Here is a 25,157-nt window from a genome sequence, read left to right as displayed (position 1 = left end):
TCCTTTGACAATGCGGCCCTCTAGTGGGCAGATAGACGCTTGTCACAAATAGATTGCATGGAGCCCCCCTACATTAGGGAAAACTCATCTTGACTTACTTTAACTTCCTGGATCCAAAATATTGGCTCACTAAGGTATTATAATATCTACCTTTTGTTCCAGTTCCAAAGATTTTTTGTTTTACATTTCTGGAATTCTGTTCTTACCCCTAAATTCAACCATCTGAGAAAGCAAATCACCCTGCATATGCCTCCACGTTATATGATTCCCTTTTCCTCCCTGAATTTGGTTTTATATCTGCTAGAGACTAAAGTTCTCTTGTCAATAGAACAGGCACACCAGGCACTGAGCCAGTACAAGCATTCTTATTCATGTTGCAATATGTTGAGAAATATGAGGAAATATTTGAACCATTTTTACAATGTGAGGAGTGGTGTCCCACGGACCCAGAGGGGGAAGAACCTCTCATTGAGCCCTGCTGGGCGGAGTCACTGGGTGGGACAGAAAGTATAGAAGGGGAGCCTGGAAGCTCAGTTGAGCAGCAGCTAGACATCTCCCGCTTACTCCAGATACCAGAGAAGGTGAGGACTGTCCAAGCCACCAGTCGTGCTGACTAGGCCACAGAGGAGTTGCCAGGACCTCCTGATGATCTGGAGGGTCCTCTACAAACCCAGGCACACCCCAAGGGCAATGTTCCCTGGAAGCTGTGTGCTTAGATGACTACTCAGGAGGAATTCCAATGCTGCCCAGCTGATTAGCAGAATGCCCACAACTAGGCTTTTGGTGGTGCACACTGGCACATGCCTTGGAGCACATACAAATTTATTCTGCACATGGATGGAAAATATTAGAATGAACACTGTCCAAGGGGGAAATGGCCCAGGGCAGCTGCCTCTAGTCTGGCGGCAGCATTGCCTGAGTTTAGGTTAGCCTGACCCTGTGGCAGACCACTCTGCCACTATTAGGGTCTAGGGCTGGGATGCAGCATATTAGCTGGTGTCTCCTCCCCCCACAGCCACCTCAACTCTTGGGTGACATTCTCCCTCTCTAGGTCAAGACACCTGTATCTGTCAGCCATCAGCAGGAGCCAATGATGTCCAACCCAGGCCTGGGCTGCAGATTTGTATTGTCCCACCCTGAGCCCTCTAACTGAATTTGCTGCTCAGCCTGAGCACAGGCCCAAGCTAAAGACTCTTGCGGCCTTGTAATTCCTCACCGTGAGCAACGCAGAAACGTAGCAAGGTGAGTGACCTCCCAGTCCCAGAGAGGGAGGAACCACCCCTGCCAAACATTACAGTCCTCAAACTGTCATAAGGCAAGTAAGTAGTTTTTTTCCCTCCAATCTTCCCTCACATCTCATGTTTTCTAGACTGTTCATCTTTTTTTTGCTCTTCTTTGAACTCCCTCCAATGTGTCCAAATCTTTCCTGAAATGTGGTACCAAAAACTAGACACAATACTCAGCACAGAGAATTATTTCTTGTGTCTTCCTCACAATACTCCTGCTAATACATCTTGGAATGAGGTTTGCTTTTGGTGCCACAGTGTCACACTGTTAACTCATATTTAGCTTAAAGTCCACTATGATCCCCAAATCCCTTTCTGCAGCGCTCCTTCCAAGGCAGACATTTCCCCTTCTGTACGGGTGCGCCTAGACTGGCAAGATTTTGCACAAAAACTTGCCAGCTGTCTACACTGGCCGCTTGAATTTGCGCAAGACACTTTCAGTGCTTCTTGTGCTCATACTTTCACGCTCCCGCCTGGGAAAAGCCCTTTTGTGCAAGAGCCCTGCTCCAGGGGGCCAGGGCAGACAGGGAAGGATTGTTTTGCGCCCCGGTGGCTAAAATGGCGACTGGGGCTTTCTTGCGCAAAACCGCGTCTAGACTGGCCCGGACGCTCTGGCGCGAAAGCCCCCGGCCGATCTAGAGCTTTCACAGAAATACTCGTAACGGAAATAGAAGCGTTTCCGCAAAACCCTGCCGGGCTGGGCGCAGCCTCGGTGCGACTGTGCGACTGGCTGTTTCCGTCAGCGCTTTGCCTTGTCCGTGTGACATTTCCGCCTGTTCCCCTCAGGCCAGGCGAGTTACGGCCCCGCCCCCCGGCTCGGTGCTGCGCCCCCGCCTGGCCCCATGGGGGCGTCCCCCAGCCCGTCACGTGGCTAGTGCGCGCGGCCCCCAACCCCTACAGCCCGGTACTGGTCACGGCTTCCTCTAACCGCCGCACGTGACACAGCTGCCCTGGCACAGAAAGCACAACCCTGCGCCAGGGGGACTGTCCTCCGTACAGGCGGCAGCGCACCCTGAGTCCTCCCGGCCGCCTGGAAGTCGCGCTCTCTATGGTTAAGGCGCCGCTCTGTCCCGAAGTCGCGCTCTCTATGGTTCGGAGCCGCTCTGTCCGGAAGTCGCGCTCTCTATGGTTAGGGCGCCGCTCTGTCCGGAAGTCGCGCTCTCTATGGTTCGGAGCCGCTCTGTCCGGAAGTCGCGCTCTCTATGGTTCGGAGCCGCTCTGTCCGGAAGTCGCGCTCTCCATGGTTAAGGCGCCGCTCTGTCCGGAAGTCGCGCTCTCTATGGTTCGGAGCCGCTCTGTCCGGAAGTCGCGCTCTCCATGGTTAAGGCGCCGCTCTGTCCGGAAGTCGCGCTCTCTATGGTTAAGGCGCCGCTTTCTGGATCCAGAAAGTTAAAGTAAGTCAAGATGAGTCCCCCCGATGCCGGGGGCTCCACGCGACAAGCGTCTGTGCGCTGGCGGGCCGCGGGGCTCTTAGACTGGAACCCGCTCTGCCTCCCAAAGGCCTCCCTGCCGCAGCGCGTGTCTGCGGGATGAGAAACCCCCCCGGCCCCGCCGAGCCCCCCCCCCGGGATATTCCAGGCCCCGGGACACGGGCCGGGCTGCCCAGGCTCCTCCCCTGGCGGGCCCCGTGGGAAGCGGGGCCGAGGCGCTCGCGGGACGGTCCCTGCCAGGGGCGGGTGTAGGGCGGGGCGGCCGCCCCGGGCCCCGCGCATGCGCCGTGGCAAAGGGGGGGGCCGCGAAATTATGCTGCCCGGGGCCCCGCAAAACGGTCATTTGCCCCTGGTGCCTGGCAGGTGAGTGCGGGGGATGGGGGGGGGCGACAGCAGGAAGGGGGGCTGTGGGGGGTGTCAGGAGGGGGGGGGGGGCTGTGGGGGTGTCAGGAGGGGGGATGGGGGGGGCGACAGCAGGAAGGGGGGCTGTGGGGGGGGGTGTCAGGAGGGGGGATGGGGGGGCGATAGCAGGAGGGGGGATGTGGGGGTGTCAGGAGGGGGGATGGGGGGGCGATAGCAGGAAGGGGGGCTGTAGGGGGGGGGTGTCAGGAGGGGGGATGGGGGGGCGATAGCAGGAAGGGGGGCTGTGGGGGGTGTCAGGAGGGGGGGCTGTGGGGGTGTCAGGAGGGGGGATGGGGGGGCGATAGCAGGAAGGGGGGCTGTAGGGGGTGTCAGGAGGGGGGATGGGGGGGCGATAGCAGGAAGGGGGGCTGTGGGGGGGTGTCGGGGTGGAGGGGGGGGCTGTGGGGGTGTCAGGAGGGGGGATGGGGGGGCAATAGCAGGAAGGGGGGCTGTAGGGGGTGTCAGGAGGGGGGATGGGGGGCGATAGCAGGAAGGGGGGCTGTGGGGGGTGGGGGGGTGTCAGGAGGGGGGATGGGGGGGCGATAGCAGGAAGGGGGGCTGTAGGGGGTGTCAGGAGGGGGGATGGGGGGGCGATAGCAGGAGGGGGGTGGGGGGGCTGTGGGGGGTGTCAGGAGGGGGGGCTGTGGGGGTGTCAGGAGGGGGGGCTGTGGGGGTGTCAGGAGGGGGGATGGGGGGGCGATAGCAGGAAGGGGGGCTGTGGGGGTGTCAGGAGGGGGGGCTGTGGGGGTGTCAGGAGGGGGGATGTGAGGGTGTCAGGAGGGGGATGTGGGGGGGCAATAGCAGGAGGGGGGATGTGGGGGGGGGATGGGGGGGCGATAGCAGGAGGGGGGATGTGGGGGTGTCAGGAGGGGGGATGGGGGGGCGATAGCAGGCGGGGGGGATGTGGGGGTGTCAGGAGGGGGGATGGGGGGGCGATAGCAGGAGGGGGGATGTGGGGGGCGATAGCAGGAAGGGGGGCTGTGGGGGTGTCAGGAGGGGGGATGGGGGGCGATAGTAGGAAGGGGGGCTGGCAGGAACAGGGATCGGGGTGGCAGGAAGGGAAAGCGGGGGGGGATGGAGGTGTGCATAGGGTGGTGGTATTATCTATAATCTGAGAAGCTTCTGTTCTGTGCAGATTCTTGTCCCCCGTGTGCATGAACCTTAAACAGGGAAAGCAGTCTGTTCCTTGGGCCTCCTGGCCATTCCCAAAGGGTCTCCCATGGCAGCCTGCATGCAATGTGTGCGTAAGAGCCTGTGCTTTGTTGGTGTTTGGGAAGGCAAGTGGGGGAGTGAATTTTCAATTTGGACTGAACAAAACACAAACTGTACAGGATCTTATGTAGCACTTTCCAACAGTCCATCTCAAAGTGCTTGCTGAGGTTTCTGGTATTTCTGTGCTTCCACCACAGTGAGCTTCACAATCTAGGACCAACCCACTGCAAAGCCCAGACTCCTGCACAGTGAGTTTCCTCAGAATGACAGATACACGGTCTGTCATCTGTGGTGCTTCATGCTTATAAAATTCGTGGATGGTGTCAAATTGGGAGATTGCAAGCATGTTGGAGGACAGGATTAGAAATCAAAACTGTCCTGACAAAGTAGAGAATTTGGCCAATATCATGACATGTATTATGTTTATTAAATTTAACAAATGTGTTAAATTTATTTAAATTTCAATAAAGACAAGTGCAAGCTACTTTCATTAGGAAGAAAAATCAAATAATATGCTGACAAGTATCTGGGGGTTATAGTAGATCACAAAATCAGTATGAATCAACAATGTGGTGCAGTTGCAAAAATGACTAAGATTCAGGTGTATATTAACAGGAGTGACATATGTAAGAGACAGACGTTAATTGTCTTGCTATACTCAGCACTGAGGAGGCTAGAGTCCTATGTCTATCTCTGAGTACCACACTTTAGGAAGAATGCGGACAAATTGGAGAGGATCCAGAGAAGACCAGCAAAAATAACAGGTTTAGAAAATTTGAACTAAAAGGAAAGGTTTAAAAAAACTGAGCATATTTTGTTGAGAAAAAAGACTGATACATCTTCAGATATGTTCACCTGGGGCAGAGCAGCTCTGCTTCGGGCTTCCTGGAGTCAGCTGCTGATCAGTATCAGCAGCGGCTGAATCGGGGACAGCTGGGGTGCTGCCGGGTTGGGTCCCGCAGCCCCAAGGGGTAGCACTGCAGGACCTAACTGGCAGCACTTCAGCTGCTCTGCCTTCTGCTTCCCCGATTCAGCCTCTGGTCAGTTTTAGCAGCGGCTGAATCGGGGAAGCTGGGCGCAGAGCAGCTCCAATGGTCCGGCTGCCCGGAGCACTTCCGGGTTCCTGATGGTGCCGCACCATCAGATGCCGGACCATGGGAGTTTTACTGTACTCGTGATTTTATGGTATCACATGGAAGAAGAAACAATTTCAGCACCACCACAGAGGGCAAGATCTATCTCTCTTTTTTTTTTCTTTTTTTTTTTTTAAGGCACCTGTCTTGCATAGTTTAAATTTACTTTCCTGAAACAAAAAGGGGGGAAACAAATTTTAGGGCTGATCTACATGGGGAAATTGTTTGGTATGGCTATAGTGAAATAATTACCCCATAATAGCTATTCTGGTCAATTTCCCTGTGGAGACAAGACCTTAGTGAACTCTAAAATAAATTGTATTAAAGCATCTTGCTTTTGTATTTTATTAGTAGAGCAATTTCCCTTCAGTTTACCCAGAATTTGCTAATGCCTCATTTGGGTTCTTTTTTTATTAGTTGGTTTCCTTTCTCTCGCTAATTTGATTGCACGATTACCTGACTACTAGCTCATCAAGGATGCATAATTTGCTTCTGCTGCCTGATTGGTATGCTGCTCTATTCTTCTCTTACACATAGGCTTAATTTCCAAGTACAGTACATAATAGTGGGTGACAGGTTTAAGAGAAATAGCTGTGTTAGTCTGTTTCAGCAAAAACAATAAGGAGTCCAGTCACACCTGAGAGACTAGCAGTTGTATTGTGGTATAAGCTTTCCTGAGCTGCAACTTGCTTCATCAGATGCACGCAGAGAGACAAGCAGATGGCAGGGATACAGAGGTGGGAGTGTTACACCAGTCAGGGGGATGTGGCCTACTTCCAACAGCTCCCCAAACATTGAGATGACAGTGGCTCCCCAAAAGTGCCTGTTTCATTCTTCCATGCTTACCACCTTAGCAGTAGTGTAGGAGCACATCAATTTGTTTAGCAACTGAATTTTCAGATAGTAAATCTCATTTTCCATTCTTCCTGCTTCACTAATGTTACAGGTTTCAAGTGTGTCTGTATCAGAACTCTCAAATATTTTGCATGTGTTAACTGTGCAGAATCCCTAAATTCAGGACCCCTTCCTTCCTTCCTTTTTCTTAATAGTTCCAATTTTTATAGCTTGGGTCAATCATAGGAACAATTCCAGGCATTTTCAGATACCCATCTGGAGTTTTTGATGTTTAGCAAGAGCCACATAAATGTATTAACAATTGGCCGAGTGATATATTTACAGATAGTGATTTGAGCTGCTTAGCTTCTGAGTAGTTCAATACAAGTAATCTGTCTGTCTAAGCTGTTTTCAAATGTCCAACTTTATAGACATGATGGAATCCAGGCCTCTCTGCCTTTTGTCTGTATTTCTCTTGTAGTCACCCCCATGCTAAGTGCATAAAACTGGGGCTGCAAGCTCTGGCTGCGGCAGTCAAAGTCCCTCGGGGCATCAACTGCTTCCCTTGCATCTTGACAGTGTTTTCTCCTTGATAAGCAAACAAATCTACTTTTTTTTTAAGGTCATGCATAAATCTCAGGAGATTTCTGAGCAGTGGAGAAGCATCTGGTTCAAAGGGGTTATTTTCAGAGATTCATGTGCAGATCTCACAGCTCTCTTTTGGACACTGAATTGTGAGTTGCCCTCAGTCCTATTTTACCTTTTGAGTTCTGTTTCTGGTGGTAGATCTCCTCTACAGATCTTGCTGTTAAGCAGCTCCCATTGAAAAGTGGCTATAGAAGTCTAGCAGGTTTTGATGCTGGTAAATCCTGTTCTACTTCAGATATGTGGGTATAAGTTTTTGAAATGAAGCTCCAGGGCTGTGTCCAGACTCAGGGTTTTTTTCGAAAAAACATCACCTGCGTCTAGACTGCAGCCGCGTTCTTTCGAAATTAAATGGAAAGAACGCGGCTTTTCTTTCGACGGCGGTAAACCTCATTTCACGAGGAAGAATGCCTTTTTTCAAAAGTGCTCTTTCAAAAAAAGGCGTTCTTGAATGCCAACAGGGCTTTTTAGAAAGAGAGCATCCAGACTCACTCGCTGCTTTCTTTCGAAAAAGCGGCTTGCTTTTTCGAAAGTACTGCTTGCAGTCTAGACGCTCTTTTTCAAAAGATACTTTCGAAAAAGCCTCTTTCGAAAGAGGCTTGCAGTCTAGATATAGCCCAGGTGTTCACAAGCATTGGGAAACAATTTAACAAAGCGGCGTTTGCTCATTTAAAAGCTGATGTCAGATTACAATGCCCTTGTTTCTAATCCTGTTTGCTTTTATAAAGTCTATGCGCTTGTATAGTAAATCTTAACCATAAATGTTCTGTTTCTGTGCTTCATGCTTTCCAAGTTGCATGATTCTGAGCCCTAGCTCTCTCTACTTGGACTTCAGCTGAAAACAAAACCTGTACTGCTTTTCTCTTTGAAATCACATCCTTTCCTATTGCTTTGTTTGCTGGTGAAATAAACATACTTCACAGTAACTGAATCTGCACTCAACGCTCCTACAGTCCTGTAAATAGGAGGCAGCAAGACCCATCCCATTTACCTTGCTTAACTCTCGAATTACCTGGCATACAGTGTTTGACTACGTATACACTGGGAAGTTTGGCCAGTATAGTAATGTGTGCCAAGGGTTGGTTTTTCACTGCATTTTCTACCAACAAAAGCCCTAGTGTAGACACAGTTATGCTGGCAAAAAGCTGCTCTTGCTGGTTGTGATAAAACAGGACTCCAAGAGAGCCAACTGAGGTCGCTCAGGGTGCACTGAAGGGAATGGGTCAGCCTGTCTCCAAAGCTGGTGGTTATTCTAGTATCTGTAGTCACCCAGACAGCATAAAGCAGCTTCTGTGTTACCTTATTGGTCACTCAGAAGACCAAGCCACGCAGTTCCCTTAAAGTAGCCCAGCCTAAAGCCACCACCCAGATATCTCTGTCAAAGTCCCAAAGGATTAGACACATCATCTTCCAGGTCAGTGAATGTTTCAGACCTTATTCCAAACACAAGCTTATGGCCAATTCATGTTAACTCTTTTTTTAAAAAAGAAAAGAGGGCGAGTATTGGTTAGGAGCGGTATGCATACAGATGTGAGTTCAGTTCCGTTACCTAATAGAGATGGTGATCTTGTAGCTGCATAGAATTTAGTCCATGATTCTAGTCCAAAATCCATATTCAGGGTGACTCTAGCCAGTGTCTAGACCCTCATCATCTGAGGTTGCTATAACATGAGAGATGTGGCAGAACAAGGGTAACATTCAATTCTCCCCAAAGGAGATCATTCACAAATTTAATTAATACAGGACTTTTTGATGAGCTTTTAATCCTTCTTAGACCACTAATATTTTCCAGACTGTCAGCCAAATGATTGCTTAGGGGGTGTGGATAAACTTTGTCTGTGTAAACTGAGATTTACTCCAGCATCATCCCTTGTTGTTTAGATCACAAGTACGTTATTCAGGTCTTCTGTTCGTACAGTCTGTTCAAAAGAGTCCCTAAAATGAAAGGATGATATTCGGTGGATATGAAAGGGAGGCTCGGACTCTTTTCAATGGATGATGAACTGGGGTGGAGAGAAGTGTGGGAAAAGGATGGCCTGACCTTTTTTTCCAGTGGAAGCCATGACTTCCTGCCAACAATTGCTCAGATGATGCTGTCTAGTTATTTAGCCCGAACTAGTTATGGGAACAGAAGTGCCAGCAGTTAGGGAAGGAACCGAACTCTTAAGACTTTGGCAGTTTGTCTGATCAACTTTGTTTTTTCAGAACAAGCCCCTTATACGGGCTGGGTGTGTTACCTTCCTGTCAGCCAGATCTATGGAGGGATAGTCTACATGGCCTTCCTACATTTAGTCCAGAATTGATTAGTGTCAGTACAGAGCCAGCAAAATTAGAACGACCATCTGTATGAAGTAAGTACTATGCTAAATGTGATCATGTGAGGGAGAGATAAAAAATGAGTTGGTTAGTTTGCTGGGAAAGAGAATTACAGCAAGAATTGTGTGCTGTGGGCTTTAAAATAAGCCTGTGGATAAAAGTCTTGACACAAATGAGTTGAGTTGGCAGATTCAAATACTACTACTGGAAGGGGGAGTCTTGTCTCAAGCAGTCAGCATTAAACCCCGGGTATTTGGCTTACGGTTTTCATATCTAGCAAAATTAGGTGTCCGGTTTTGTACCAGACAGTCCGGTATTTGAGCTTTCTGTCGGGGAAACAAATTGAGAAAATACTGGACATATAAATGAATACCGGACATATTACAAGTATCAGTATGTAGTTACGAACTGCCTGGCTGGTAGACACGTTCACACTGCATGAGTGTGTCTATCAGCCAGGTGTACGCAACTATGCAGCAGAGAGGAGGTGAGCAGTGCCAGGACAGGATGGAATCTCTGTGCGCAGGACAGGCAGCAACCTGGGATCTGCGTGTGCCCAGGCCAGCCCCACTTCCCTCCGCTCCCCCCGGCCGGTTCTCCTCCACCCCACCCCCCCAGCTGATTCTCTCCCCCCAACTCGGCCAGCCCTGCTTCCCGTCAGCTGGTTCTCTTCCTCCGCCCCCCCCCTCCCCCATCCCCTTTCATTTCCCCTGGCCAGCCCCACTACCCCTGACCTCCTCCTGGCCAGCGCTGCTCCCCTCCCAGCTGGTCCTCATCCCCATCTGAGATCAAATGTGTCCGGTGTTTTTTTGGAAGCCATCTGGTAACCCTAAGTGCAATGTCTACATTGTCTCCTGGTGTTTTTATTAGCTACTTAAGTGTTAACATAATCTTAAGTGTGGGGAGAAGAGGAGTGGGGAATTGTCATAGCAGAGATCCGCTGTGGAAAACCGCCAACTGCTGCAGTGTGGTGCAGCAAATCCTGAAGATTGTTTTTGGCAGAGAAAATAATCCAGGTTGATACAATAGTGTGATCTACTTCCTGGTTTTGAGACGGGAAGTTGTAATTGGTACTTATGCTTTGTAACATGTGCACCATAAATCCTTAAAACTGCTGATAATTTACACGGTAAATGCACTATGAGTTTCCAAATCATTTCAGGCACCTGTAATTACTGGGTTTTATGTACCTATCAGTTATTTTCATTTGGTTTATGATTGGGACTTTGAGTGCATAATACAGTTTTAATAACCCTCTCGTGTACTTCTGGCACTGAATGGTAACCAGCCTAAGGAGGCATTTCCTTGTCAGCCATCGGCATTCTCCCAGTTTCTCTTCAGTAGTCTCTTCACAAAGGTTTTCTTAACTCTAGCCAGGCTACCTCAGGATGGCTCTTTGCATTTTCTAAAACCGTACAAAAATTCTAGATTAAAGATGCAACTGTCTCCAGGCAACCAGCATTGAATATTTACACGGTGACAGACAAGATACTTTTTTCTCTGGTTGGTTTGGGGAACAGTTTGCTTTTAAAAAAAAAAAAAAAAAAAAAAAAAAAAAAGCTAATGTTTGTGAGGGTTGGATGCAATACTGAAATTCTGTCCTACTTCCTACATTAACAGGTCATCACTTCGAAACATTTTGTTGTAGTTGGAAGCTTGTAAGAAAGTGAAGGGCTAAGCAAAGGAAGAGTAAATATGAGCCATTAAGCATTTTATGAAAAACTTTTTTTTGAAAACCAGATTAAAACAAGAGTTTGCGACTCCATTGATTACGAGTACATATAATTGTTGGTGAATGGTACTGGATTAGCAGCACTGGAATACGGAACCATCTTTCCCAAGTGGTGCCAAGTATAACATGGGGTTTTGTGAGATGGTGGTGACCTGCTCACTAAGAACAGGACAGAGACCACAGAGTCCTATGATACTCTAACCAAAAAAAGTGTATTAGTTAGGATACAAGCATTTTAATCAACTTCCTTTGCCCTTTATTTTTCTGTCTTTGCAATGGAAACTAAAAGCACTTTGTTAAATTAACTGAAAGCCATCTGATTTCACTAAGTGCCTCCTGTATCATCTGTAGCGATGCTATTCTGCTTCTTACATCTATAGTCCCCACACTTCCTACAACAGCAAACTTATTTATTTTCTTTTTCTCCAGAAGGCTGTACTATGGGGAGGGGGGAGTTCCTTAAAACCTAAATAAGCAGTGTTGTCTGGATGTTTAAATGTTCTACCCATTTGTGTTCCCTTCTCCAGTACACTCTCTCTTCCACCCCCATTCCCTTTGTCTTGGGTTGAGAGTCTATTGACATGTTTCTATTTTTTCCTCTCACCTGTTACTCTTGGCCTTTTGGATGAATAGTATAAAACATCTTTAATTTTTCTGTGTTCAATTCTATCCTGCTCCACTAGAGGGATGGCTTGGTCATGCAATATATCTCTTCCCTCTCAAATTCCTCTGATCATTTGGATTCTTGCTGAGATGGTTTAGTTGCTTCTTACACTTCTCCACTTGTTATTGAGTCTTAAGTTACTTTGTCTTGACACCTCAAGCCATTGCACTTCTCTGCATTGATAACTAGATCTTCTGTAATGTGGGTGGCTTAAAGGCCGACAGTGCAAAGGTAAGCTGAATACGAGAAAATCTAGCTGTCTAAATGGGTAATTTTAGTGAGGACTGGTCTAACTTCCTGCTTTCAGGCAAGATTCATTAAACTGTTACCCATGATAAATGTGAATGTTCTCTGGGATGTGGATTTTTGGTTTCATCATCTCAAATTATTTTTAGTATTATATCCATAACTGAGACTTGAATGAAACACACAGAATCTCTGACTGTAGTCGCTGCCTCCTGCCTCGGGAGCAGGATCACAGTAGGATTCTGATTGGATTTGATAAGCAGATCATTCACCCAAGGAAGGTTTTTATTCTCTGGAAATCTCTGGGGGGAGAGAGAACTACAGTTCAAGCACCCAGGGGCAGAGGCCATTTCCTAAACAGGTTCGTAGCAGAAATCTTTCTCTTGTGTGTTCTTTGTATAGAAATGGATAGAGTTAGATCCTGTGGTTTTCTTTCAGCTACATTCGTGGGTCTTCTAAAAGTTGAAATGAACTGCTGTGCTCTTTAATGTATAGTATGAAGGGAGGGATCGTCATGAAATTCCATATACATGGAGCTGGGCTAGACTGGGCTTTTTCTTAACCTACCAATTGAATTTCAATGAAGTTATTAGGTAAAGTTTAGTCTTTTGACCAACAGACTATAGTTTATAGCTCATCAAACATGAAAGTTTGTGTAGTCTTTGCAGAGTGTTTCAGAACTTGATACAATTTGATCTTATTTACTTAATATTTTGATATCAAAGCAAGAGATACTTTATCCTTACCTTGGTGAGGAAGTTTCTGGTTTCAACTGACAATAAGTATAGCCGTTTGTATCTCATCTAAAGAACTATCGATTTGTAATCTAAAACCATCAAATTCTTGGGTCAAGTTGCTTTTGTTAGCCCTGTTGGATGCAAAACATATCTATGGAGCAAAGGGTCTCTAGATTTTGTTTTAAGGCCAATGTGGGTGTCTCAAGGATACAGTCTGATTCACTGCGAACAATAGTATGTGACACAGTTCAGATTTGTAAATTGTATAAATGTCACACCGTCAGCTGCTGAGCTCAAGGTAAGACCTTTGGAAAACTTGTTTGCTGTTTCACTATTGTAAAGGTTTTCACCGGATTTGGCTAATCCTTTTGTTAGGGTTGATGATCTTAGAAGTACAAAGTTCATCGACACTTGCTGGTGAGCAAGACCTAATAAAAAGCAGGCTGTTATCTTTCCTCGGCTAACGTTGCCAGGGCCGCTTATTCCTGAGCTGCAGCACTGTGGCTTGCCTTTCCACCCCGTTTCTCTTGAGCACACCGGGGAAGTGTGTGGCTCTGTGAAGTGAATAATTAGGGACTAGAATGAGGTGTAGGTAACTCACTGTGTAGCCATTGCATTCTCAGAGCGCGTAGAAACAGACTCTTCATTTTCAGCAACCTGGGGTGTCAGTCTGCTCTGTAGTAGCCTGCTGTGTGACCATGCTGTCACTCACTGAAAGTCCCCTAGTGCCCAGTGATCTCCTCCCATGTGCACACTTAGTGCATGTCAGCAGGGTCCGTGCGGATGCCTAGTGCACGAAAGCAAATTGCAGGATAGATTTGTACCCAAGCGTGCCATGCACTAGTATTCATCCTGTGGCATTGGGCTCTTGGAATGTTGGGTACTTATTTGTTTTAGTCCTGTCTGGGTCGCTGGCTTCATGTAGGAGGGAGCATTGTCAGATGGACAGAGCAAGGGAGTTGGCTTCAAAGGGCTCCTGACCTGCTTATGCTTCAGTTTCTCCAGCTGTAAAATGTGAACTTTGGCACTAGGAATGGTGGTGCCCAACCCTCCCTGATGCATTGAGCCAAAACACTTTGATATTCAGATGAAAGCAGATGATTAACAAAACTGTCTGCTTACGAGGGATTATTAGGTCTTAGAAATGGTCAGAATTAGCAACCTCCTGATTGGTGTTTCCTGTTATGCATGAATGATTTATGTACTGAGTTCAGTTAATAATTTTACTGGTATGCTAACCTTAGACATCTGTTATGTCTAATTTCAATCAGCTTCCCTTTTATAAAGGTCCCTCTGTTTACTGGAAAGACAGAGTTTCTGTCGTCTACTTACCAGATTTTAGGGGTTTGGGTCAAGAGCCTCAAAGATTATCAAGGCATCAAACCCCAATGAAAATTAAGTACCTAAATAGTTTTGAGCAGCTAAGCTTTGGAAACTTGCTGCCTCTATCTGGCTGCTACTGCTCTTCCTAGCACTAGAGCTCCCCATGAATAAGTAGAGCCGTGAGTAGCAATGCTGGAAAAGAGACCATGCTTGGTTCTCAGAAGCCTAGAGAGAGGTGGTGAATCAGAGCAGAGCTGGGGAAATCCACCTTTTCTGACTGATAAAATGAGGAAGAAAACACAGAAACCGAGACTCAAAATGAAACATACAGAAATCGCTTTCTAGATTCTCCATCTCCTGCTGGATGCAGTTATATTTTCCAAACATTCCTGTGTTTTAATTTTATTGGTCTCAAGCTTGATTGACAGCAGGGTAAAGAGTGCCCAGGTATCATTGTGATGGGCGCCCTGTCAGTGTTATAATGGAACAGATGTGGATACCGGCTGCCACAAAACAGCTGGATGAGTTCTGATTTAAGCTTAGAAATATGGATGGCTGTGCGGTAATGGAGAGAATAGAGACATAGTCCTGGAATTTACAACACAATTGGTTCCTGAGAATTGTGTCAGAAATCAAAACATCCAGCCCAGGACTGCAATCCACTCCATTGCAAGACTGAGCGCTGTAATGTTGAAACCCATGCAGTACGTCAAGTCAGAAACGTCCCGAGTGCTGTTCATCATTAAGCTGAAAGTCAAGGGCTGCCTTCAGCAATAAAGCACCTCATTTTAAAAAAAGTACTCATTAAAAACCTGAAGCATATTAAATTCTTTTCACTGTCCAGTTGATGATGGCTGGGTCATTGGCATAGGTCGCTTGCTGGTGTGAGCTAGAGAGCATGGTAGATTCTATGTAACATGAAACAACTCTGTGCTACTGTTGGGACACTGCCAGGCTTCACCTAAACTTCCTCCTATGACTGTTACTTTCACCTCCCCATGCTTGTCTTTCATCTAGCTGTTGTATCTTGTGAGTAAGATAGATTATACACTATTTGGGGTTGGCCCTGTGTTTACTATCTGTTTGTAGCATAAAGGTTGCTCACCCCTGGAAAAAAGATAAATAGTAACACAAAACCAGCCACAGTAACATTGGTCTCTCTCCTTCCTGTTGAATCTCTGCAGCATGTGGTGCCTGCGTAGGTTGACCCATCTTTTCTCCAGCACTCAGTCCCTGCTGAAGAGCGGCAGTGGACCCCAGATATCACGACAGCCCTGTTCTAGAAAGAGCCTCCCTGATGTATCCCGTTGGCATCATACAGCTCCTGCGTCTCTCAGCTGTGCCTGGCAATTACATGGTGATCATTTAGGTAAAGAGAGAGACAATGTGTGCATGTGTGTTCATGTGTGCCCATGTCTCAGCATGTGTGGGGTGGGAGGCAGCTTTTTTGGAGCGTGCTTTAGAGTGGTGTTACTCCTTCAGTAAAGTCACTCTTGATTTTCACTGGTGTGAGTGAGAGTAGCGTCAGACCGCAGCCCTCTGACTATATGGCTTGGGGGGTGGGTTGGTTTTTTCAGGGACAGATGAGACCCAAACCCTCTCCTCCTAATGGTGAAGCAGGAAATTCCTGAGTTCTAATCCATCTCAGCCTTGACTTGCTGAGTGCTTTGAGCAAGTTACTTCACCCCTTTATCCGACAAAGAAACAGACGAGCAAGGAAGCTCGCAGACCAATTAATAACCCCTGTTCGCTCCAGAGTTTAAACGATGCCTGATGCCTCTTAGCTAACTTCTGCTGTACAGGCAGTCCCCGGGTTACGTACAAGATAGGGACTGTAGGTTTGTTCTTAAGTTGAATCTGTATGTAAGTCGGAACTGGCGTCCAGATTCAGCTGCTGCTGAAACTGACCGCCAGTTCCGACTTACATGCAGATTCAACTTAAGAACCCCAAGTCAGCTGCTGCTGAAACTGATCAGCAGCTGATTCCAGGAAGCCCGGGGCAGAGCAACTGTGCCTCGGGCTTCCTGTAGTCAACGCTGGTCAGTTTCAGCAACGGCTGACTTGGGGACTTCTGGGGCAGAGCAGCTGGGGTGCTGCTGGGTTGCTCCAGTAGCACCGCTCCTCGACGCTACTGGACCAACCCAGCGGCACCCCAGCTGCTCTGCCCCAGGAGTCCTGATTCAGCCGCTGCTGAAACTGACCAGCAGCGGCTGAATCAGGACGCCTGGGGCAGAGCAGTTGGGGTGCTGCCGGGTTGGTCCAGTAGTGCCCAGAGCGGCGCTGCGGGACCAACCGGCAGCGCCCCAGCAGCTCTGCCCCAGGGTTCACAACAAAAGCCTGGTCTGCTGGGGGGGGCACACTAGCTGCGCCCCCCCCAGCAGACCAGGGACACAGGGAGTAAAGCGGCAGCAGGGAGGTGCCTCGCCTCTGAGGCTTTGCTCTGGCACCCGACCTCTTTGCTCCCGGTGCCCCTGGTTTGCTGGAGATGGTCCCCAGCAGACCAGGGGCACCGGGAGCAAACCGGCAGCCGCGGCGGGATCCCCGCGCTTCTGAGGCTTTGCCAGAGCAAAGCCTCAGAAGCGCGGGACCCCCCGTTGCTGCGGGTTCGCTCGCGGTGTCCCTGGTCTGCTGGAGACGGTCCCCAGCAGACCAGGGGCACCGCGAGCGAACCCGCAGCAGCGGGGGGTCCCGCGCTTCTGAGGCTTTGCTCTGGCAAAGCCTCAGAAGCGCGGGACCCCCCGTTGCTGCCGGTTTGCTCCCGGTGCCCCTGGTCTGCTGGGGACCGTCTCCAGCAAACCAGGGGCACCGGGAGCAGCTTTTCTCGCCCCGAAGCTCGAGGTGGCTGACCACTGCCTGTGAGCTCCGGGGCGAGAGAGCCCCGTTCGTAAGTGCGGATCCGACATAAGTCGGATCCGCGTAAGTCGGGGTCTGCCTGTATGTGTCGTCAGAAGGAGGCTAGTGAAGGGGCCTTTGTCTCCAAAGGTGTCTCTCTTAAGAGTGTATTTAAAGGAAAGTGCCTGGTGTTTAAGAGGGATTTGGTCCAAAGGATGATGAATGCACATCTGCCTATGGATTTGGCTACCTGGATTTCAAAGGCCAGCCTGGACCTGAGGGGACAGGACTCTCCTCTTGGAGATGTCAGAGCTGGCAGAGACAGGGTTCAGGTGTTTATGGATGGGAGCCCTGCCATACTGTGGGCCTAAGGAACATTTCAATGTCAAGCTTAGTGCCATCGCAGGGGTGGTTTCCATTGTATTACTATGGGCCTGTTTGGCTGGGCCTCTTCCTGTAGAGTAGCCACTTGGCAATATGGCGTCAGCCATGCTGAAGGGAGCATCTTGCTTGGATGGTTACTGGGTGGCACTTCTACAAAGGGAATTGAGTAGTCTGGCCTGTCAAGGAGTAGGGAGGAAAAGAACAAGTAACTGCCTTAGTACATGGCCAGCATAGCTAAGGCTGCAGCCTTCCTTCCCACCAGTGTCGGAGGAGAAGACCTCAGTAGAGCACAGGCCCTGGTTAAAATGCCACTGGCCTGACAGTCGCAGCACGCCTGGGAAGTAGGTAGTGTGTGCAGTGAGTGGAGGATAAATGCCAACAGATGTGCATCTGGGTTTATATGGGTGGGTTGCTTAGCCTTTGGGATACATCTGCATGGCTTCTGGCAGTGTCGTTACCAGCTCAGGTGGACATAAGTGCGTAGCTCTGACCAAGCCTGCATGCTAACAATAGCCGTGCAGCCACAGCAGCTTGGGCTAACCGCCCAAGTCTGAAACCCTGGCTGTGTACTCGGGCATCTAGTACACCTGCTATTTTCGGTGTGCTAGCTCGCCCAGCGCTTACATGAATGTCTACCTAAGTGGGGACAACACCTCCCTGCTGAAGCGTAGGCAGGCCCTTGCTTTTCACTTGCTTGACCAAGGAACTTTTTGCCTGTTTCCATAGAGCTCAGATATGCAGATACCCTGATGCGCTTTGATTATGTGTGGCTGCGTGATCACTGCCGCTCAGCATCCTGCTACAACATCAAGACTAACCAGCGCAGCCTCGACACAGCCAGTGTGGATCTCTGCATCAAGCCAAAGGCTGTTCGAATGGATGAGGCCACGCTCTTTCTAACATGTAAGTCGAGGGATTTTGCATTAAATGTTCTGATGGGGCACAGCTAAGCCCAGGTCAACACTGATGAGTGTCATTCTGCAACATGTTCCCAAGTGCTTTCTACAGTCAGCACTTGTCTTAAAGTGTTTCCAGGGCTATGTTGCTTTTAACTGAAAAGGAAAGTCTCTGTGTGTCCATGAAACTGTTTCTCATGTGTTGTTGTGGGATGGAGGCCTGAAACCAGGCGCTTGTATGCGTGGGGCAGTTCAGTGGCATAGCTACGCTGGGATATCACTATGAAGTGGACCACCGCCAAAGCAACATAAATCACAAAAAGCCACTCTTAGGCTCTGCCTATGCTATGTGCTTTGCAGTGCCACTGTAAGGCCTCTGGAGTAGCCTCTCTGCTGGCCGGGGAGAGCTCTCCTCTCAGCACCATAAAACCACCCCCAACAAGCAGCAGTAGCTTTGTCGGCGAGAGAGCATCTGTCCCCACCAGTGCTGTTGGTCAGTGGGTTGTCTTCACACCTGTGAACAACACGAGTTTTAGTGACAGAATGCAGTGTCGATGTAGTGGGCATGTCTACACTCAGAAATGATTTTGAAGTAACTAAAATTGAAATAACTCCCAAAATAACGAGTTTGAAATAAGCTCATTCCCCAGGAAAAGCAGGAGTACCAATTGCAAAATAACCACCCTGTTAGTTCGAAATAATGGGTTTGGTAGTGTGGATGCTCCGAGTGTGTCCATCCAGGGAGTTATAGCACTGTAACACTAGAGGTAAGTGTCTCTGTTTAGACAGTCTAATCTTTTCTGTGTGCACACTGACACCTTGTTATACGCAGTTTGTGAGAACTGAATGGCTGTTTCTTTTCTTTGAGACAGTATCAAGTGGAAACCTAATCTGTTTCAGAAACATTTCAAATGAGTTTCAGATCCCACATATCATCTCAGTCCCCTGCCTATTCATAGCAGATTATGATTGGAAGAGACCTCAGGAGGTTATCTAGTCCTGCTCCCTGCTCTAAGCAGGACCATCCTCAATTAAACCCTTCTAGCCAGGGCTTTGTCAAGCCGGAACTTAAAAAACTCTAAGGATGGAGATTCCAACATTTCCATAGGGAACCCATCCCAGTGCATCACCACTTTCCTACTGAAATAGTTTTTCCTAATATCCAAGCTAGACCTCCCCCGCTGTATCTTGAGACCATCGCTCCTCGTTCTGCCGTCTGCCACCACTGAGAACAGCCTGGCTCCATTCTCTTTGAAACTGCACTTCAGGTAGCTAAAGGCTGCTATCAAATCCCCCCTTCACTCTTCTGCAGATAAAATAAGCCCAGTTCCCTCAGCCTCTCCTCAGAAGTCATGTGCTCCAACCCCCAAATCATTTTGGTTGCCCTCCCCTGGACTATGTCCAGTGCATCCACCTCCTTTCTGTAGCAGGAAACCCAGAACTTGACACAGTACTCCAGATGTGGCCTCACCGGTGCCGAATAGAGGGGAATAATCACTTCTCTGGATCTGCTGGCAGTGCTCTTACTACTACATCCCAATATGCCGTTAGCCTTCTTGGCAGCAAGGGCGCCCTGTTGACTCATCTCCAGCTTCTCATCCACTGTAACCCCCAGGTTCTTTCCTGCAGAACAAAGCCAGTCAGTCTCCAGCCTGTGGCAATGCTTGGGATTCTTCTCTGCTAAGTGCAGGACCCTGCACTTGTCCTTGTTGAACCTCATAAGATTTCTTTTGGCCCATCCCTCCCATTTTTCCAGGTCTGGACCCTATCCTACTCTCCAACATCTCTACTTCTCCCCCATCTTAGTGTCATGCACATCCACTGCTTTCCACAGAGCCAGTTACCTCGTCATAGCAGGCAATCAGGTCGGTCAGGCATGACTTGCCCTTGGTGAATCCATATTGACTGTTCCTGATCACCTGCCTCTCCTCCAGGTGTTTCACATTGGATTCTTCGAGAACCTGCTCCATGATTTTCCCGGGGACTGAGGTGAGGCTGATAAGTCTGTAGTTCCCCAGATTCTCCTTCCCTTTTTTAAAGCTGGGCACTTTTTTTGTCTTTTTTTCTATTGTCCAGGATCATGGCCAGTGGCTCTGTAATCATATCAGCCGTCTCTCTCAGCACCCCCGGTGCATTACACTTGGCCCCATGGACTTGTGCATGTCCAGCTTCTCTAAATAGTCTGTAACCTGTTCTTTTACCACTGAGGGCTGCCCACCCTCTCCCCATACTGTGCAGCAGGCTAGGAGCAGACCTTGTCTTTGAAGAGTGAGGCAAAAAAAGCCTTGAATACTTCAGCTTTTTCCACATCATCTTTGATGAGGTTGCCTTCCCCATTCAGTAAGGGTCCTACACTTTCCCTGACCACCTCCTTGTTGCTGACATGCTTGTAGAAACCCTTCTTGTTACCCTTCACACCCCTTGCTAGCTGCAACTGCAGTTATGCTTTGACCTTCCTGATTACAGCCCTGCATATTCGAGCAATATATTTATACTCCTTCCCAGCCACCTGGCCAGGCTCCACTTCTAGTAAGCTCCCTTGTTGTGTTTAAGCTCGCTGAAGATTTCTCTGTTAAGCCAAGCTGGTCGCCTGCCATATTTTTCTGTTTTGTGCACATTGGGATGGTTAGGTCCTGCACCCTCAAGATGGCAGCTCTCCTGACTCCTTTCTCCTTCAAATTAGCTACCCAGCAGTTCCTTGATTCCAGAGGGAAGCAAGGTCTGCTTCTGAAGTCCAGAATCCATATTCTGCTCTCCTTCCTTCCTTTCGTCAGGATCCTGAAGTCAGTCATTACATGGTCACTGCTGCCCAGGTTGCCACTTACCTCCAGTTCCTCTACCAATTCTTCCCTGTTTGTGAGCAGCAGGTCAAGAGGAGTCCTGTGGCCGAGAAGCATGTTTTTCACTAGCTAGTGTTGCTTTCCCCGGGTTTGTGTCAAAAGACCCACTCAGATGGGGAGATGTTTCAGCTTGACACCACTTTGTGCGTAGTCAGTGCACAAAGTAAACATCATCATTTTTCTCTTCTCTTGGACGTTCTTTTTTGAACAAGTACAAAATAAAAATCAGAGGTGACTTTTTGAAGCATATTTTTTAAATAGAACAAAATCAAACCATCACCATGAAATGAAACTGGTGCCCTTTCATCCCTCTACCAAAAAAAGTCCAAGTCAATATTAGAACTCAATAAAGGCATTGGAAAAGATTTCCCAGTGTCCCGTGGGTGCCCTTTAGCTTTCATTTTTGTGCTGGCGGTAAGACAGTGTTGGGGGATCCTGATAAAGAGTTTACATTTTTATTATGTTTCCAGAGGAAGTCCAGGCTTATCTTCAGATCAAGTGCTGTTTTGGGAAGAGACCTAGCTGTGAACAGTTGACTGCAGAACAGAGGGTGGTTCTGGCCTGTGCTGTAGTTATAAACATTTCCTCAGAGTTTAAAGCTCTGTTTCCTTTTTGCCCCAAAATATGAGCAGCCATCTGCTATTTTTAATGCTCTTGTTTGAACTACAGACAATGCAGACAATCAAAGAATACACTAAAAGAGCAGCAACTTCCTTTCTTTTACATTTCCATCTTCACGTGAAGGTCTGATCTCCTGCTTTATCCTCTACCCTTTGTTCTCTGCCACACAGCTTGTTACCTTTTCTCCTGCTCTGAGGCATGCTTGTAGATGTATTCTGTTAGAGCTCAGCAGTGTACTCAGACAGTGCCTGGTTCCCAGAGCATGGCTCTCTAGGTGGGTTAATGGGTCTGATTTCAGGTGGTAGGACTGCAAAGCTGATGCATTCTCTTCTGAACAAGTCACCTTGTCACACTTGGGGAGAAAGTCTTAGGGTTCCATACTCTGGCTAAGATAAAATAACTTCAGTGGGAACTAGAACTCATAGTGGAAATAAAAGCGCCACCAGAACCACTGAAATATGAACTAACAATGGTGTACCACATGTTCATTTTCTCACTGTAACCTCCAAGATGACTTTTCTATGTAACTTGTCCAAGAAAAATCTAATTCCTCAGTAAGAAGCGGTTGGTTGCTAGACAAAACTGCAGAGCGAGGACTACATCCCAAACGCCTACATCTCTTCACCCAGCGCTCCAGTGGCAATCCCGCTTTTTGTTTTCTTACAGGGCCAGATGGTCACGTAACCAAGTATGGGTTAGAGTGGCTGGTGAAAAACAGCTATGAGGGCCAAAAGCGGCAGGTCATGCATCCTCGAATCCTCTGGAATGCCGAGATCTATCAGCAAGCCCAAGTGCCCTCCGTTGACTGCCAGAGCTTTCTGGAGACAAATGAGGGACTGAAAGAATTCCTGCAGAACTTCCTGCTGTATGGCATTGCTTTTGTGGAAAACGTCCCCCCGACCACAGAGGACACGGAAATCTTAGCAGAGAGGATCAGCTTGATCAGGTAACTTGGTGCCCTAAGGAAGTCCATGTGGAACTTTCTAGGAGCTTCAAGGGCTACACACATAACAAGGACCAGATTAGTATGAAGGTGTAGCCCTCGCTTACCCTAGGTCCCGGAGTATAACTCCAGCCAAGATGAAGTATTACCTGCAGGTTCTGTGACCAAACCATTGGATTCTGGATGGAGCATTATAGAACCTGGCTTGTCCATGGGCCCCATCTGCTTATGAAAGCAAGGGTTGGGGCACCGTAGTGCAGAGCACTGAGGAAGTGGTGGACTGGGAAGATTATGAGCTTCACTAGGAGAGAGACTTCCTGTTTTGATACAAAGGCGGGGAGGGCAGCCTTGGGCCTGGGAGCTGGAAAGATCAAAGAAGGTCTGGCTGGCTCGGAAAGAGAAGTATGGGAAAGCTCTTCTAAGTGTACAGCAAAACAAACATCCCACTGAGTGAGCCTGGGTGCTAAACAAACCGCTTCTGCAGCCTATTCCTCTGGTAAGGCAGAGATCTACTGCCTCTCTTCTGCATGTTGGTTAAGGAGCGGCAGGGGTGGGCTCCCAAGAGAGTCCCAAATGTCTTGTCTTCTAGCTACTTACAGGCCTCGTTACTGTGGCGTCTGAGACTCGGACCCTCAAAGATACACTGGCACCTAATTCCCTTGGGTTTCACTGGCAGTTAGGTACCTAAATACCTTTGAGGATCCAGGGCTGAGTGCTTTTCATCTTTCTACCTATATAGTTTGCTTATCTTCAGGGTGCTTCCCCCTCTTCGGGTCATCTTCCTTCCCCACAGTTCAGGGCGTGGAAGGAAGGGGGGGACTCGGGAGCCTTGGAAATCAAGCAGGGATTCTGTGAAATCCCAGAGCAGGTGGGTGGGCAGGGGCAAGTGCTGTGTGAGGTCAGCGTCTTCAGACTGTGCATCACATGACTCAGGAGTGGTGCTTGTCTTGGTTTTCTAGGAATGGTATTCAGCTGTCAGGGGAGAGCCATTCATCTGCCTGAGGGGTATTGGTCATGAGACTTCAAAGGCTAAGGGGCTACATGGGAGACAGGTTGGGGCTCTGTTATGAGGGAGAGGAGCTGAACACTTAAGTAGTGGAAGCCCCTTCACTTGAGACGGTAGTAACTGAAGTCACTTACAACGTGTATTATACAATAGGCAGCATGTGATATCATGACCACTTTCTAACGTCTGCCCCTTGGGGGTGGTGGAGGGTACACTTATGGAAACAGCTAGAAAGATCCCTACAGCAATCCGTACCAGACCAGTCATGTTTACTGGCCTCTCTGCGTGATGCACACTCGCCTTTTCTCTTCCAGGGAGACCATCTATGGCAGAATGTGGTATTTCACCTCTGACTTCTCCCGGGGAGACACAGCATACACAAAACTGGCTCTGGATCGTCACACTGACACCACCTACTTCCAGGAGCCTTGTGGGTATGTGCTTTTGTGAGTTCCCACAGATGCAGCTCAAAAGGCAAAAGTAATTTACAAGAGTGGAGTTTCTAATAACAGGATTTTCAGTAAGTGGGTTGGCTGGTTCTAGTCCATAGCAATGCTCTAAACACTATCCATTTCAACAGTGTGGTATTGCTGCACTGAAATCCTGTTTGATTCAGGAATCTGTCAGCATGTTTTATTTTTAAACCCCCTTTCTTCCTCACCTAAAGCTTCCTTCAGGCAAATATCAGAGGGGTAGCCGTGTTAGTCTGGATCTGCAAAAGTGACAAGGAGTCCTGTGGCACCTTGTAGACTAACAGATGTATTGGAGCAGAAGCTTTCGTGGGCAAAGACCCACTTCGTCAGATGCATCTGAGGAAGTGGGTCTTTGCCCACGAGCTTATGCTCCAATACACGTTAGTCATTAAGGTGCTACAGGACTCCTGTTCTTCAGGCACACGTTCTTATGGGCATGGCTCTTGGGTGACTACATTTTGCTACCATGGTGACTTGAATGCTACTTTGGGGCTCTTCTAAGGCGAATTTGGCTGTATGGCCATTTACAGGAGACCCAGACCCCCAGGTGCTCTTCAGCATTACTAAACTAACAATGAGTGTCTCTGCATGGATTCCAGAATCCCAGAATTCATGAGTTGAATTTGGGTGACTGATTATTCGTTCTCCATGATATGTGGGTTGTGCTGACTTCTGTGCCATTCTTACCCATGCTCTGAGGAAGAACCAAACGAGTTTGGATTTACTTTCCTCCAGTGACATATTACTGTAATCCGTTAAACAGCCTGCTGCTTGGAGTCCTCTCTTCCAAAGCTCATGCCTGTCTCCATTTTCAGTATGTTCAGAACTGCAACATGCTCATTAGATGCTCCTTCCCAGACTCTGCTCACAATAGTCCCTGTTGGCCTCGGTGTTGTAGACTTTATATCCTGTTAATGATGCAGCTTTGATGCTCTGTGAGACTCAAGGCTTCACTTTCAGTCTGTCTTTTCGTGGCGGGCCATTGAGAATGCTACAGAGACAGCTCCTGAGTCACCCGGGGAAGGCCCAGTTAAGGAGCAGTCTTGTGGCAACTGCTGCATGGAACTTGGAAAGCAGGGGAAGGAATAATGAGGAGTGAGCTGCAGAGCAGCCCCCAGGAAGGGTAGAGAGGAACCTACAGCTGCCCTCTTCATAGTCCATGTATTGTCATGGCAGTGGAACAGCATGAAGCACCTCCGTGG

At 48.4% G+C, this 25,157-nt stretch overlaps 1 protein-coding gene across 12 annotated transcripts in view; it reads left to right on the top strand.

Moving 5' to 3' along the window:
* The first annotated feature begins 2,192 nt into the window (after positions 1-2,192).
* The window catches only part of TMLHE (trimethyllysine hydroxylase, epsilon), a 31,542-nt gene continuing 8,577 nt past the window's right edge, over positions 2,193-25,157 (top strand). The window contains exons 1-7 of one of the 12 annotated variants that reach the window (XM_075941236.2): positions 2,193-2,680; positions 4,254-4,358; positions 6,920-7,031; positions 15,145-15,329; positions 17,903-18,079; positions 22,200-22,479; positions 23,797-23,916. In XM_075941236.2, the coding sequence (XP_075797351.1) occupies positions 6,994-7,031; positions 15,145-15,329; positions 17,903-18,079; positions 22,200-22,479; positions 23,797-23,916 (800 nt within the window). In that variant the 5' untranslated portion in view covers positions 2,193-2,680; positions 4,254-4,358; positions 6,920-6,993. Of the gene's footprint in view, positions 2,681-2,924; positions 3,080-4,253; positions 4,359-6,919; positions 7,032-7,085; positions 9,294-10,035; positions 11,886-15,144; positions 15,330-17,902; positions 18,080-22,199; positions 22,480-23,796; positions 23,917-25,157 lie in introns of those variants that run through there. The other 11 variants (XM_075941237.2, XM_006111349.4, XM_075941233.2 and 8 more) reach the window with 11 other exon arrangements.

Source organism: Pelodiscus sinensis, chromosome 13, assembly GCF_052426305.1.
Source record: "Pelodiscus sinensis isolate ZL-2025 chromosome 13, ASM5242630v1, whole genome shotgun sequence".
In the NCBI taxonomy this organism is placed as follows: domain Eukaryota; kingdom Metazoa; phylum Chordata; order Testudines; family Trionychidae; genus Pelodiscus; species Pelodiscus sinensis.
Note: the sequence above shows the minus strand (reverse complement) of the source record. Positions and strands in the feature narration are given on the sequence as shown.